This window comes from Schistocerca nitens, chromosome 5 (assembly GCF_023898315.1).
Source record: "Schistocerca nitens isolate TAMUIC-IGC-003100 chromosome 5, iqSchNite1.1, whole genome shotgun sequence".
Lineage (NCBI taxonomy): Eukaryota > Metazoa > Arthropoda > Insecta > Orthoptera > Acrididae > Schistocerca > Schistocerca nitens.
The window spans coordinates 228536748-228552039 of record NC_064618.1 but is presented as its reverse complement, the minus strand read 5'-3'; the positions used below and the strand labels follow the sequence as shown (position 1 = coordinate 228552039).

Here is a 15292-nt window from a genome sequence, read left to right as displayed (position 1 = left end):
TGCTTTGTCACAACCACCTTCTAAAGTCCCACTGTCTGGCCACAGAGGAGCATTCCCCTCATAACTCAGTGCCACCCAGGACTGGAGGAACTGCATTACATTCTCCGCCAGGGTTTCAACTACCTCTCATCTTGCTCTGAAATGAGAAATGTCCTGCCCACTGTACTTCCCACCCCTGCCACAGTGGTATTCTGCCGTCCACTGAACCTACACAATATACTTGTCCATCTTTACAAAACTCCTGCTCTCAATCCCTTACCTCATAGCCCATACCCGTGTAATAGACCTAGATGCAACACCTGTCCCATACATCCTCCTACCACCACCACCACCACCACCACCACCACTACCTACTCGAGTCCGGTCACTAATATCTCATATCCCATCAAAGGCAGGGCTAACATTGAAACCAGTCACGTGATCTACAAGCTAAGCTGCAGCCACTGTGCTGCATTCTATGTGGGCATGACAACCAACAAGCTGTCTGTCCACATGAATGGCCACCGACAAACTGTGGCCAAGAAGCAAGTGGACCACCCTGTTGCTGAACACGCTGCCAAACATCACATCCTTCATTTCAATGACTGCTTCACGGCCTGTGCCCTATGGATCCTTCTCACCAACACCAGCTTTTGTGAATTGCGCAGGTGGGAACTTTCCCTGCAATACATCTTACATTCCCGTAACCCTCCTGTCCTCACCCTTTGTTAGTCACTGTCCTCACCCACCCAGCCCCTTCCTTGCTCCCATTCCAGCACTACACATCCATCATTCCACCATCACACCCAGTCTTTTACATCTCTACTTTTCCACTACTCTCCCCTTCTCCACCTCTCCCCTGCCCTTCGTCTAACCTGCAGCACTTCACTGTCTGCCACCCCCACCATACTATCACTCCCCCTCCCCGCCCCAGCCTCCTCCTTACCCCCACCCACTCGCCACTCCCATCATGCACTGGTGCTGCTGCTCACAGTATGGTTTCAGTTTCCGGAGACACCAGTCTTGTGTTTGAGTTGGGGTTGCGCGCACGTGCGTGCGTACGTGTGTGTGTGTGTGTGTGTGTGTGTGTGTGTGTGTGTGTGTGTGCGTGCGTGTGTCTGTCATCTATTGTTGATGAAGGCTGTAATGGCCGAAAGCTTTGTTTGTGAGAGTCTTTTTCTTGTGCCTATGTGCAACTCGGCATCTCCATTATATGGTGAGTAGCAAGTTTCCTCTTTATAATACTGTTACGTTCTTAGTTTTGTGTATTATATTGAAGTTTCTTCAGGCAGCAATCTTTTCTACTTTTTTTTCCTACCCTATTGCACAAAATTATCTTTACCTGTCATTGCTATGGTGTGTCCACTTCTTTGCATTCTGTTCCAGTGCATACATTTTATTACTGTCAGCTGCTTCTGAGTTAAGATTAACTCTTCATTTTTTTACTACTTTTACATACATAATTTCTTCTATTTTTTCCAAAGACACAATTTTTAAAAAATCACTTTAGCACAGTTTTGATTTATCTTCTTTACTATGTACTTAATTATGTCTTTTGTTTGTGAAATATGTAGTTTTCAACTGTTGCTTTAAAGTTTTAGCAAGGTTTAACTTTTTTGTCCTCTAGGGAAGAAGACTGTCAAGCCCTTCAAGCTGCGGATGATACATCTTTGGAATTTGATTTGGGTGGGTTTGCTGGTGTGCAAGAAGTGGAACGAGCTTTTGTAACTAGTCCTAATGTGGACAAATCTCTAATACCTGCTGGATGGATTCAGAACCATTATCGCTGGATTGTCTGGAAATTGGCTGCAACAGAGAGGAGCTTTCCCCATATTTTTGCTTCAAGGTATTCACTGAACTTCTTCAGTCTACTTGTCATCCTCCTCCTCCTCCTCCTCCTCCTCCTCCTCCTCCTCCTCCTCTCCTAACATTATATTGATATGTAAATGTCCCCTCCCCCCCTCTCTCTCTCTTCCCCCTCCCCCCTCTCACCCCCTCTGAGTCTCCTTCCCCAACCTCCCCATCCCCTCACTCTCCACCACCACCACCACCTTTCGCTTTCTTTCCAGCTTCGTCCATAAAATTGCCCATCTTCAGCACTGCAAAAAAACTTATAAGCATTATACTTTGCAATTTATATGTTGTTGTTGTGGTCTTCAGTTTGAAGACTGGTTTGATGCAGCTTTCCGCACTACCCTATCATCAGCAAGCCTCTTCATTTCTGAGTAACTACTGCAACCTATATCCGTTTGATCCTGCTTACTGTTTTTGCCTCCCTCTTCATTTCTGAGTAACTACTGCAACCTACATCCATTTGATCGTGCTTACTGTATTTGTCTCATGGTCTCCCTCTACAATTTTTACCCCTCACACATCCCCCAATACTAACCTGATGATTTCTTGGTATTTCAGAATGTATCATATCGATCAATCCTCTCTTTTTATTTAAGTAATGCCTTGATTTTTTTCTCCTCAATTTTATTCAGTACTTCCTCATTACTTATGTGAGTTACCCATTCAATTGTCAGCAGTCTTATGTAGCAACATACTCCAAAGGCTTCTATTCTCTTTTTGTTTGAACTGCCTATTGTCCATGTTTCGCTTCCGTGCAAAACTACACACCCAACAAAACCTTCAGAAAAAACTTCATAATACTTAAATCTATGAGGTTTTTTTTCCACCAAACACCGATTAGTCACAAAGTTGAAACCACAGTGAAAATTCAAAGAAACTGTGTGCATTTGTGTCGCACAGTGTCTCTAGTGTGTCAGTTGATCGCATCATGTTGCACTTTTCAGATTGGAGTGTGTATGGAGTTCATAAAGATGCTTAGACCAGTAGAGTGTCTCGCCAAGTGTGAAGTGCCTGCTGAGGGTTCCGTCGTATTCATGCAGCCCACATAATACAGCTGTTGTGCATTTCTTTCTTTGTGACAATCACCCACCGTACAGCCCAAAATTAGCTCTCTCTGATCTTGATCTCTTCACTCACCTTAAGTGCTGGCTGTAAAAACAGTGTTTTGGCACAGACAGGGAGCTGCAGATCAGTGCAGGGAATGGGCAGAAAGTACAGTGGGCTACCATCTATGATGAAGATATTGGAAAGTTGGTACTGGGCTATGAAAAGTTCCTAAGTTGGAGCGGCAGCTAAGTAGAGAAATAGCTGGGACTTCTAGCTAACTGCTGCAAATAAAACATTTTTTATTTTCAGTGTGGCACTCTGTTGATGCCAATCCACATGTCCACTAGCTTAGATCCCTTGATGACTCTTACATTTATAACCTACACGACAACTCCACTTTTACTAAATTGCACCTACGCTTGTTTACTATATACACACTTATCTACAGGATAAGCCATGCATGCTTGTTCCTGAATTTAAGAACAAAAAACTGGGGTACGTGGATTATTCAAAAGAATGTTGGTACTACTCTGCCTCCAGCAATAGATCTCATTATACTATTGCATTGTTATGGTCTCAGTCTGTGGCATGTCAAAAGTGAAGCCTTAACAACATTTTCAAACTTGTTAATTATAGCTACAAGTTCTGGTTATCGCTCGTACATTGCTAAAGAAAAACTGAACATTATTGAAGAAGCCAAGAACATTGGAAACTGTACAGCAGGAAGAAAGTACGACGTGAGTGAGAGCTGTATTTCATAACTAGCGAAAAAACAAAATGCAGCTTCAAGAAACTAACAGTAATCGCCAGGCATTTCATGGCCAAAAAGCGAAGCATCCGAACCTCGAAAAAAGGGCTCTGCAATTATGTAGGTGATATACTACAATATGTATGTGTGCTGATGAATGAAATGTGCCAACTTAAAGCATTCGCTTTAGCCAAAGAACTAGGCATTACCAGTTTCAAAGCTAGCTGGGGCTGGCTTTCAAGATTTTTCATCCAAAATGGATTAGGATTCTGGAGGAAAACTATGATTGCTCAATGGCTTTCAGGCAATTGTGAGGAAAAAATAATGCATTTTCATCATTAGGTGACAAATCTGTGACACAAACAGTCCTATATATTATTGCAAATTGGTAACACAGATCAAACACCAGTCTGTTTTGAGATGCTGCTCAACACCACCGTGAACAGGAAAGGAGAATCCAGCATCATGATACGAAGTGGCGGCAGTGAGAAGCAAAGGTGTACAGTGATGTTGTGCGTAACTGGCGATGGACGAAAGCTACCACCTTATGTGATATTTAAAATTAAAACTACTCCGAAAATATGAGTGAAAGGCAATCCAAAAGGGTGGATGGACAATGACCTTGTGATTGGGTGACACACGTTTGGCAACATCGTCCTGGTGCGTTACTGAATTTGTGTAACATGCTGGTCCTGGACGGCTTCTGTGGACATACAACTAAGGAAGTCGAAGACAAATTACAAAAAGGGGAAACAGAATTGGTCATTATCCCTGGAGGCCTAACATCCATCCTACAACCACTAGATGCATGTACAAATCAGTCATTCAAAGCTGCACTTAAACAGCGATATACGCAGTGGATGGCTTATGAAAACCCCAAGTTCACACCGAGTGGAAAAATCAAACGGCCGTATTTGTCCCAGATTTGTGAGTGGGTGAAAAGTGCATGGGACTCCATTCCACAACCACTGGTGGAAAAATTCTTCAAAAAATGTGGTATCTGGATGGAACAGAGGATGACACTCTAAGGGAAGATGGTGATGACAGCAGTTGTTGTCCCGCTAGTGATGACAACGAACATGATGATGAATAGAGAGGTAAGGGAGCATGCCGGTCGATATTGACTAAAATATTTTATTGCACATATTAATGTTAAGTTCTTATAAACGGCAATACCTATCTCTCTGTCTCTCTTTTTGCTATTGTAAGTAGGCCTAGAGTCCCAGCTGGTGAAGATAATGTTACCAGGCCAACTGCCTGGCTAATGGGGCAGCCGGCCAGCCAGCTGCACACAGCTCAAGAGGTTACGTTTTAATGATTTATGAACCTGTACAACAGTATGTGAAGATTACACGTTTCTTCAAACCAATTTATATATGTCATTTTGAAAACATCATTACTTTAGAACAATTTTTTTTTGTAAATAAAACAGATTAAAGCAAAAAGAACTCCCCCCCCCCCCCCCCCCCCTCAAAATTAGGATGCACAGATTATGCGAGTGTGTACTGTACTTTTTACACTCACACATACTGCTCCAGCACCAAGTCTTACTCTGCTTCAGCCAAGCACGTTTCTTGCTCTGTCTGGTATAGTGCCCCTCTTCGCCTACTCCTCCAGTGTGGGACTCAGCACAGAGTGGAAGGACCTAGCAGGTTACACTGAATACATCTCACATGGGTTATGGGTTCATCCCACAGCCCTCTTCCATAATGTACACCTGCCTTCACTCCCAGCATATTGCTTATGAAGTATTTCTATGCAGACAAGGGGAATGGAAATGTATAGGACATACAGCACCCAGGAGCATCCAGAGGTCGCACAAACTGCTACATACTCCTAATGGCATTGACGATGTCAGAAGTACCTCCACCAGTCCCGCTTCCTCCACCAAATGTAAGAGTTACATAGTGGTTCAACAACTACCAGACAGGTGGAAAGACATTCTTCTGAGTGTCAGGATGGCGCTACTTCTCTGCCATATAGGCATTGTGGGTTCAACGGTGGACTTGGAGGTGAGAACCAGTCAGCAAGAATTTTGCAGCTGAGATGTACTCTTCATTTAACACCAAATTTCGTAATACTTAGCCGAATAAATGTATGTGTGTCCTCTTCCCATGTGCACAGTCAGGTGTCAAACTCCTGTTTATGCAGAGTAGGACAGTACTGTGTTGCTTGGTTTGAGCAGTAGCATGGTGGCATGGCATAGCTGACACTTGGCATAGCTGACACAGTCAGATACTAAGTCAGCAGCTGGCAATTGCTGGCTCCATTGCCCAGCTGGCACTTACAAGTAGCAGCTGCAGTATGGGGCAGCAATGTGCTGATGGGGCAACGTGGTTGACCCCAAACTTCGTACCTCGATGTTTGAATGCTGGGCTGAGGATGAACAGTGGCTGTCCAGGCTATGCGTGGAAGGTTCAGTAGCATGATGGCTGCCTGGCTACAGCTGCCAGCTCCAATGAGCCTGGTGGCTGGATGGGCGTGTATAAGTAGCATCTCGGCAAAACTTTATTTGGCCATTAGCAATGGCAGCTATACATAGCGAAGTCGAGACAATGCTGACTTGACACCATCACCTGTGTTATATTGCTGCAAGTCTGCCATGTTAGGGGGACAATATCATCATTTGAGCTCAGATTTCTGTGCAAATGCATGTTGCATGAATATTTGTATGTTTTGGTCATTAGGGGAGTAAGTGCATATGTTGAAGTTTTCATAAATATACCTGCAACAATTTAGACATTAGTAATGTATTATATATCAATTTTCTGGCTTCGGTGCATATATTGTAATATCGTGCAGGATGATATCTTTTATTGCAGTTTCTTCTCTCCCCCACCCCCTCCCTCTCTCCCTCTCCCCTCCCCCCTTTCGTATGAATCATACTAAAAGTGCAGAGAACAAGTAATTTTGTGAATTTTTTTACAATCTGTAAACTTCATAGTGAACTCAAGTGCCCTAGTTCAGCTTGGTAGATGTCAGTAAAAGTCTGCTTTGTGCCAATAAATTTGAATAAAAAAAGGCTCCTATTGTTGTTAAGTAGTGCTTTCCCGTACATGATGATGGCCGGGAAAGCAATTAAAATATTTTATTCTAACCTAAAGGATGTGGAAAATATTACAATGTGAATATGCTGAATTCTCCTTGAAAGCACCTGTTGCAGCACTTAAGAGATATATTGCCAGATGTAGCTTCTTCACTGCAACCTATTTTAACCCAAAGGGGTGCCGGGATAAATGCTGCTATCTTTTATGTGATCAAGTTGATAAGAGACCGTAAATTCCCACAAATTTATTTTACACCTACATGTACATCATACTTCCTAAGCCACCTAATGGTGTGTGGTGGAAGGTACTTCTTGAAGTGACCAAGTGATCTCATTGCCGAAAGTACTTGTTTCCCATCAGGACAGTGCATGGGTTCTGAGGCAGAATAAAAGGAATGAGAGAACAGAAGCTCTGAAAAATTATTATATTATATTTAACTTCAGTACAATGACTCCTTGATGATTTCCAGACAAAAGTGCTTGACAAAGCCAGGATAAGTCAAATACTTGTCTTCACAATGAATACATAAACATAAGTTTTGAGGCAAATCCTGCAGTACTACTTTCATAAAGCAAGTTGCGACTACACTATGTTGGTACTAGATTGGAGCTACATGACAACTCAGCAGGAACTCATTTACCACTCCATAAGAATTGGACACTGCTGTTGTTGGCCAGTCACTTTATCCTCATGGCCCATGGCACTGGTGCCACCTCAGCTGTTGGACAACCTTGGAATTTCCAGTGCCAGTTTCTGAACCTGAACGATTGCCCCCTGGATAGTGTCAACTGGCTATGATACCATATTCCTCCACACCAAATGATCTCACCATTGTCATGTTGTGAACAAAACAACAGTGAGTAGGAGGCTTGGCCACAAGTGTTGCTGAGGAAGCAGGACCTATGGTGATGGCTGATGCAGCACTCCTGCTCTCATTTTGGCATCTGCCTTGTGAATGTCTGGGAACACTGGCTGAGAAACCAGGATTAGGATACACAACCACAACGAATGGCTGAGATTCTGTGGGTGCAGACATCATCTTGGCTCCAGTCTCAACCATGACATCAGAAGAAGTGGGCGCCTTGAGGACATCAGCAGTGTTGTGTTGATCTCCATCAGCTCCATGACCAGCACTGGCGGTGCTGAATCAAAGGGAGATGCGGATGGCAGTGGCTGCAAGATCTGAGGCAGGACCGCACAACAAACAAGCACAAATTTGGTTTAATGCTGACTGTGCACACCCAAAGGACCAGGAATGGCAAAAAGAGATCAACTCAGAATGTTAATAATGGTGCTGCATTCCCATCTCCTGCAGGTGCTGAACATGCTTGGGGGAAGGGGGGGGGGGGCATGACATTGTTAATTTTGTACTGAGTATTTGGTACTTGACTGAGCACTGAGGTGGATGCAGTAGGTGAAGCAAATTTCTATGGCATCGATCGTGGAGCAACTCCACAGGTGTCGGGCTGCCCCTTGCTGGGAACAAGAGAATGCTAAGAATGTTTGGAGAGCCTGTTCCTGACCATGGGAAGCATGAAGTCTGTTTGTGTGCTGCTTAGTGAGTACAAAACGTACCACGTAGGCATCACAAAAGTGTTGAATTTCACTTGACACGAACTGTGGTCCATTGACAGAGACAGTTACTTCAGGAAGACCCGCCATACAAACAACTGATGTCAGCACTTTGACAGTTTGAGAAGCAATTGTTTGACTACACTTATACAACAAATAGGAATCTACTAAATGCATCAACTACAATTAACCATTGAATGTTCCAAACTGGACTAGCATAATCGATGTGTAGCCTCTACCCTTGGGCGGTAGGCTTAGAACATTCACAGAATTTCTGGGGGTGGTGCATCTTGATGCTCCATACAGGCATGGCAGCTAGCAGTCAGCTTTTCTGTCTGGGAGTCCCTCCCGACCCAAGTGCAATGAATGGGCTTTCTTCATAATCTGAAAAACTTCAATCTAGCTGCCACTAGGTGAATTTGTCCATCAAAATATCTATCAAGGGCAGCTTCTCTTGATATGAAACACTTTCAGGTCAGGTTGTTGGAAATCGGTTACATCACAGGCAATAAATGTCCACTCATACTGTTGACAAAAAATGTACTTGCCAATGCATACCTTGGATGTGACCCACAGCAAAGTGTGCTTGCAGCTGTGCTATATACTCTGCCTTTTCTTCCTGCTGTCCTTAAACTGCCTTAACTATGAGGCACATGTAGGTGTTGATTGCTGCAATATGTGCTGGAGTAGCAGCAAATGATGACAGCGTCTTAGTTTGAAATTCCAGTAAATTGGTCATGCCTTCCATCAGTTGCTGTATCTGCTGTGCCTGAAACTGAACAACATGTGTTACAGACATTTCTTGTGTGGCCACAGTTCACAAAGCAAAATGTAACAAAGCCTCTCCCCCAACCTTAAATACGCTAGCAAATACATGAGGAAAAATGACAACACACTAAAATAGAAAGTGAGAAGCACAGCAGTGAAAACAAACTACAACACAATTACACCTCTATCAGGACTCTGTGGAAAGGAAACACTTTGTGCACTGTAACAATTGTTGGACATGGCACTGGATCTGAAATAAAGCTGAATTATGCTGCACTTGTGGTAAATGCACTAAAGGTCTCTCACAAATGTAACTGCATATTTATTGTAAAACTGACTCTGCCACAATCCTTGCTCAGTAATGAACGGGACCTCCCACAATCTGCATCACCAATGAAATGACTAGGTGATCACATTGCCAAAGTACTTGTGTCCCGTCAGGAGGGTGCATGGGTTATGAGGCAGAATAAAAGGAATGAGAGAACACAAGCTCTGAGAAATTATTATATTATACATAACTTCAATTAATGACTCCATGGTGAATTGCAGGTGCAATTCCTTGACAGAGCTGTGATAAGTCAAACACTTCAACTGTTCACAATGGAGATAAAAATGTAAGTCTCGAGATCAGTCATGAAGTATTACTTCTGTGAAGAAAGTTTCAACTACATTACATCAACCCTAGAGTGATCTAGAATGGAGCTACACAACAATTTAGCACGAACTCGTCTGCCACTCCAGAACTGAGCACTATCTGCTGTCAGGTGCTCTCATTATCGTAGTGACCCATAGCACTTCCAGTGGTGCCTCGGCTCAGAGAGTGTGGCATTTGTGCAGCTAGTGGTTGGACTGCACTGGTCGCTGTCTATTCCACTGTCAGATAACCACAGAACTTCCAATGCCAACCTCTGAGCCTGAACAATTGCCCCCAAGTGGTATCAACTGACTATGATACCACACTTCTGGTACCACTAACTGAACTCCCTACCCTGTTCCACATGAGAATGGCGCATGGGAAGAATGATAGTCAGTAAGCCTCAGTATTGTCTCTAATTTCTTGAATTTTCTTACTGTTGTAGCGGCACTACCATTTGGGATAGGAAAAGTCAGTTTTGATGCAATATTTCTGAGCGTGCAAGTTACAGCCAGGTGCGGGCCTGTTTACAGTGACTTACGCTCAGCAGCAGTTGCGAAATAAAATAGAGGCCACAGGGGCGTAGAACTACTAGGAAAGGTACACGCAGCAGTTTGCATGGCACAAGTCACAAGGAGAAGGGGCCCACTGGCCAACCTAAGTGTTATGAGTACGTGACGCGGAGTGGCGCGTTTAGCAAAACAGAGGTGCACAGCCGCATATAAATAAGTGCTGGTTCACTAACAAAGCATTCAAGTGTGACAGCTCTCCTAGACGGCGGAGCGTGTCACACCACCTGCTACACGCACCAGCAGATGGGGTGCCAGCGTTCCAGACCACGGCAGGTCGCTGGTTTGACCCTCTGAGGCCAAAGCAGGGTCCGCAGTCAGCCAGTGGTGGGCCACGCCTCGGCTCGGTGCCACGGGCAGTCTTGTTGGCTCCCAACAAACACCAGAGGCATCCCGAGGCAAAGACCGCAGATTTGGCTGTCAGATTGCAGGCACTTGCTGTCGCCATAAACCTAACCACGATGGCGAAGAAGCATGCAGCGGGCGCCCTACGGCTCCCTGCGCGATAAGGATGTCACAGCTTTGGGGTCAGTGACAGTTGAGTTTAGCATAGGGAAAGTCCGATTTGATGCATGCATGGAGGTACTACCATGGGTAAGCGAGGGCTACGACATGATCCTAGGAGTAGATTTCTTGCGTCAACATCATGCCAAAATTGACCTTGGACAACGAACTGTGGAACTTGGTGGAATGTTATTTCAGCTAGGGGAAACTGTTGTCGGTGCAGAGCTGTCACAAGGGGCGTTCAACGCAATGAGCAAACTAATTGAAGTGCGTACATTAGCATTAAAGCTTAATTCGCATATATGTGTGTGTGTGTGTGTGTGTGTGTGTGTGTGTGTGTGTGTGTGTGTCTGGTGGCACCGGGAAGTCGCTTTAGGTAAGTGTGGAGTCAAATATACCTGTGGGTACAGTATTTGTTATTGAACCATTGGAGGATAATGAAGTTTTGGTCCATTGGGTTGTTTTGTGAAACATAGTATTGTATGCTTACAAGAGGTGAACGATGGGTGAGTAGTTCCTGTGAACGAGGATAATTTTAGTGCTGTAGACGCAAATTTGAGAAAAGAAGTTTTAGTAGCAAATTTGGATGTGCCAGATGATGTAGACTGGTGTTCATGAGGTAGGCAAAGTGATCAACCACTAACTGCCGATAGAATTGCATTGCATGACAAAATTAAGCATTTGAAAAGAGGAGAAAGAGAGCATATGGAAGAATTATTGTGGGAATTTAAGGATTTGTTTTTTCCACAAGGGCCATTGCCAGCAACTCCATTAGTTCAACATAGGATACCAACAGGGAGTGAAGCACCTGTTTACCGTAAAACATACAGAATACCGACGTATTTGCAGCCAATTGTGGAGGATTTCATTGATCAACAGCTTGCAGACGGTATTATAGAGCGTAGTAATAGTTGCTGGGGAGCGGGCATTGTCATTGTGCCTAAAAAATCTATGGATGGAACTAAGAAATTTTATTTTGCTCCCCAAATAGCAAAACTCCTTTACTACTTTAAAAAAGTGTCTCATTTCCTAATCTAATACCCACAGCATCACCCGACTTAATTCGGCTACATTCCATTATTCTCGTTTTGCTTTTGTTGATGTTCATCTTATACCCTCCTTCCATTCCATTAAGCTGCTCTTCCAAGTCCTTTGCTGTGTCTGACAGAATTACAATGTCATCGGTAAACCTGAAAGTTTTTATTTCTTCTCCATGGATTTTAATACCTACTTCAAACTTTTCTTTTGTTTCCTTTATTGCTTGCTCAATATACAGATTGAATAACATTGGGGATAGGCTACAACCCTGTCTCACTCCCTTCCCAACCACTGCTTCCCTTTCATACCTCTCGACTCTTATAACTGCCATCTGGTTTTCTGTACAAATTGTGAATAGCCTTTCGTTCCCTGTATTTTACCCCTGCCACCTTCAGAATTTGAAAGTGAGTATTCCAGTCAACATTGTCAAAAGCTTTCTCTAAGTCTAGAAATGTAGGTTTGCCTTTCCTTAATCTTTCCTCTAAGATAAGTTGTAGGGTCAGTATTGCCTCATGTGTTCCAGCATTTCTACGGAATCCAAACTGGTCTTCCCCGAGGTCGGCTTCTATTAGTTTTTCCATTCGTCTCTAAAGAATTCGCGTTAGTATTTTGCAGCTGTGACTTATTAAACTGATAGTTCGGTAATTTTCACATCTGTCAACACCTGCTTTCTTTGGGATTGGAATTATTATATTCTTCTTGAAGTCTGAGGATATTTCGCCTGTCTCATACATCTTGCTCACCAGATGGTACAGTTTTGTCAGGACTGGCTCTGCCAAGGCCGTCAGTAGTTCTAATGGAATGTTATCTACTCCCGGGCCCTTGTTTCGACTCAGGTCTTTCAGTGCTCTGTCAAACTCTTCACGCAGTATCATATCTCCCATTTCATCTTCATCTACATCCTCTTCCGTTTCCATAATATTGTCCTCAAGTACATCGCCCTTGTATAGACCCTCTATATACTCCTTCCACCATTCTGCTTTCCCTTCTTTGCTTAGAACTGGGTTTCCATCTGAGCTCTTGATATTCATACAAGTGGTTCTCTTTTCTCCAAAGGTCTCTTTAATTTTCCTGTAGCCAGTATCTGTCTTACCCCTTGTGAGATAAGCCTCTACATCCTTACATTTGTCCTCTAGCCATCCCTGCTTAGCCATTTTGCACTTCCTATCGATCTCATTTTTGAGACGTTTGTATTCCTTTTTGCCTGCTTCATTTACTGCATTTTTATATTTTCTCCTTTCGTCAATTAAATTCAATATTTCTTCAGTTACCCAAGGATTTCTACTAGCCCTCATCTTTTTACCTACTTGATCCTCTGCTGCCTTCACTACTTCATCCCTCAAAGCTACCCATTCTTCTTCTACTGTATTTCTTTCCCCCATTCCTGTCAGTTGTTCCCTTATGCTCTCCCTTAAACTCTGTACAACCTCTGGTTTATTCAGTTTATGCAAGTCCCATCTCCTTAAATTCCCACCTTTTTGCAGTGTCTTCAGTTTTAATCTACAGTTCATAGCCAATAGATTGTGGTCAGAGTCCACATCTGCCCCTGTTGACAGATCATGCTGCGTTGAAGTGGTTGTTGGGGTTGAAGAATCCGTCCACTAGACTTGCTAGATGGGCTGTGAGGCTTAGTAAATTTGACTACGAGGTGCTGCACAAGCCTGGGAAGAAGCACGGTAATGCGGATGCACTGAGTAGAAAGGTGGAAAAAGTAGAAGTCATAGGTTATGACCTAGTGATATGGCAAGAATTACAAGACGTGGACAACGATTGTAAATTGTATTATACACAGCCACAATTTAATATTGTCGACGGTCTTCTGTGCAGGGAAACGAAATTAGGACCAAGGGCAGTAGTTGCAGCGAAGCTGATGGATGGGGTTTTGTAGGAAGCACATGATCATATGTTATCTGGTCAAGGAGGGTGTAGAGTGATGAATAGGAGAGTGGTGGAGAGGTGTTGGTGGAGAGGTAGGAAAGTAGATCGGAAACAGATACAGCTACAACGATTGCCGGAAGCGGCATGAGCGGCATGTTTATTCTCTGTGTTGAGGATTGATGTCTTAGGACCTTTCAGGCAAACACCATCAGGGAACAGATTCATTCTGAGAATAATAAACCATTTTTTTGAGGTATGTGGAGATGGTGGCTATGCCAAATAAACAGGCAGCAATGGTCACACAAGCGTTAGTAAACAATTGGATTTTGAAGTTTGGTGTACCGGAGACAATAATTAATGACCAAGGGACCAACTTCATGTCGGATTTAATGAAGGGACTGTGTAAATTGTTGAACGTAAAGAAGTTGAGGATGAGCACGTTGCATCCACAGGCCAACAGAAGGTCAGAACGGGTACACAGAGCAATTGGGAAGATGCTGAGTTTTTATGTGGATTCTAATCACCATAAGTGGGACGAGTATTTGAAGCATATTGTATGCAAAAATCCATACAAATACTGGTTTGCCTCCATATGAGGTACTGTATGGGCAAAAAATGCCGTCGCCGTTTGATTTAGTGAAGCTACAGAAAGGAAGGACTGGTGAATCTGTATGTCAGTTCGTGAGAACAATTCGGGATGTTTGGAAACGAGTACAAAAGGCGAATACGAAGGGTTTGGAAAGGCAGGAAGACCCAGTGAAGCGGAAAGGAAGTTTACCGCAGTATAAAGTGGGGCAATGGGTAATGCTGTCCAGTCCCTATAAGCAAAAAGGGAAAATGAAGAAGTTCTTCATGAGGTATATAGAGCCATAACAAGTTGTTGAAACCACATCCCCCGTTAATGTTAAAGCTTCAGTTGCCAACTAGAACAACGATAGTACACATTGGGCGGTTACAGACATTTAAGGGTTGTCCGGATGTGATTCCATTTGAGGAAGAAAGAGAGAGTGAAGAGAGGTGCTAAGCACAGAGAAAACCAGGGAGATAGAATACAGCATGAAGTACTGTATTCTTTTTGATCCAGAAAGTAGTAGTGGGTCGCTGAGGCAGCCATTCCACAACAAGCTGTTTTGCAGATAGCAGAGTGGTGTCCTCAGCATTGCGGAACCCAGTGACGCAGACCGAGAGGAACAGGGGCACTGTAGCTGGAAATAATAAATCACTTGGGAAACTCGGACGAGTCTTAATACGATGCCTTCTACCTCTTCCCGCTACATTTGGTGTTTTTGTTATGTTTGGAGAGAGAAGTTGCTACTACACTGTGATCAATAGGCAAGATCTATATAGGAGGAACTAACATGCTGTCTGACTATTGCCAGAAAGTGCTCTCTCAAAAATGTCAGTAGTAAACTCCTCCAAGATGCACAACGCTTCTCTTGTAATGTTTGCCAGTGGATTTTGTTGAGTCCCAGTAACCCTCTCAAACCAACTGAACAATCCTGTGGCAAAACACTCCGTTCTTCGTTGGATCTTCTCTGTCTCTTTTTATCAGTCCTAAAGATTCTTCCTATGAATGGCAGTCTTCATCTGCTTTTCCTATTATTTGCCCTATATAGACATTCCACTTAAGGTTGCTCTGGATTGTTACTCCTAG

The 15292-nt window shown here is 43.5% G+C and overlaps 1 protein-coding gene across 1 annotated transcript in view; it reads left to right on the top strand.

The window, feature by feature from the left end:
* The window catches only part of LOC126260214 (breast cancer type 2 susceptibility protein-like), a 169494-nt gene that overhangs the window by 25073 nt on the left and 129129 nt on the right, over positions 1-15292 (top strand). Inside the window, exon 4 of the mRNA XM_049957510.1 lies at positions 1607-1825. Coding sequence (XP_049813467.1) covers positions 1607-1825 — 219 coding nt within the window. The remainder of the gene's footprint in view (positions 1-1606; positions 1826-15292) is intronic.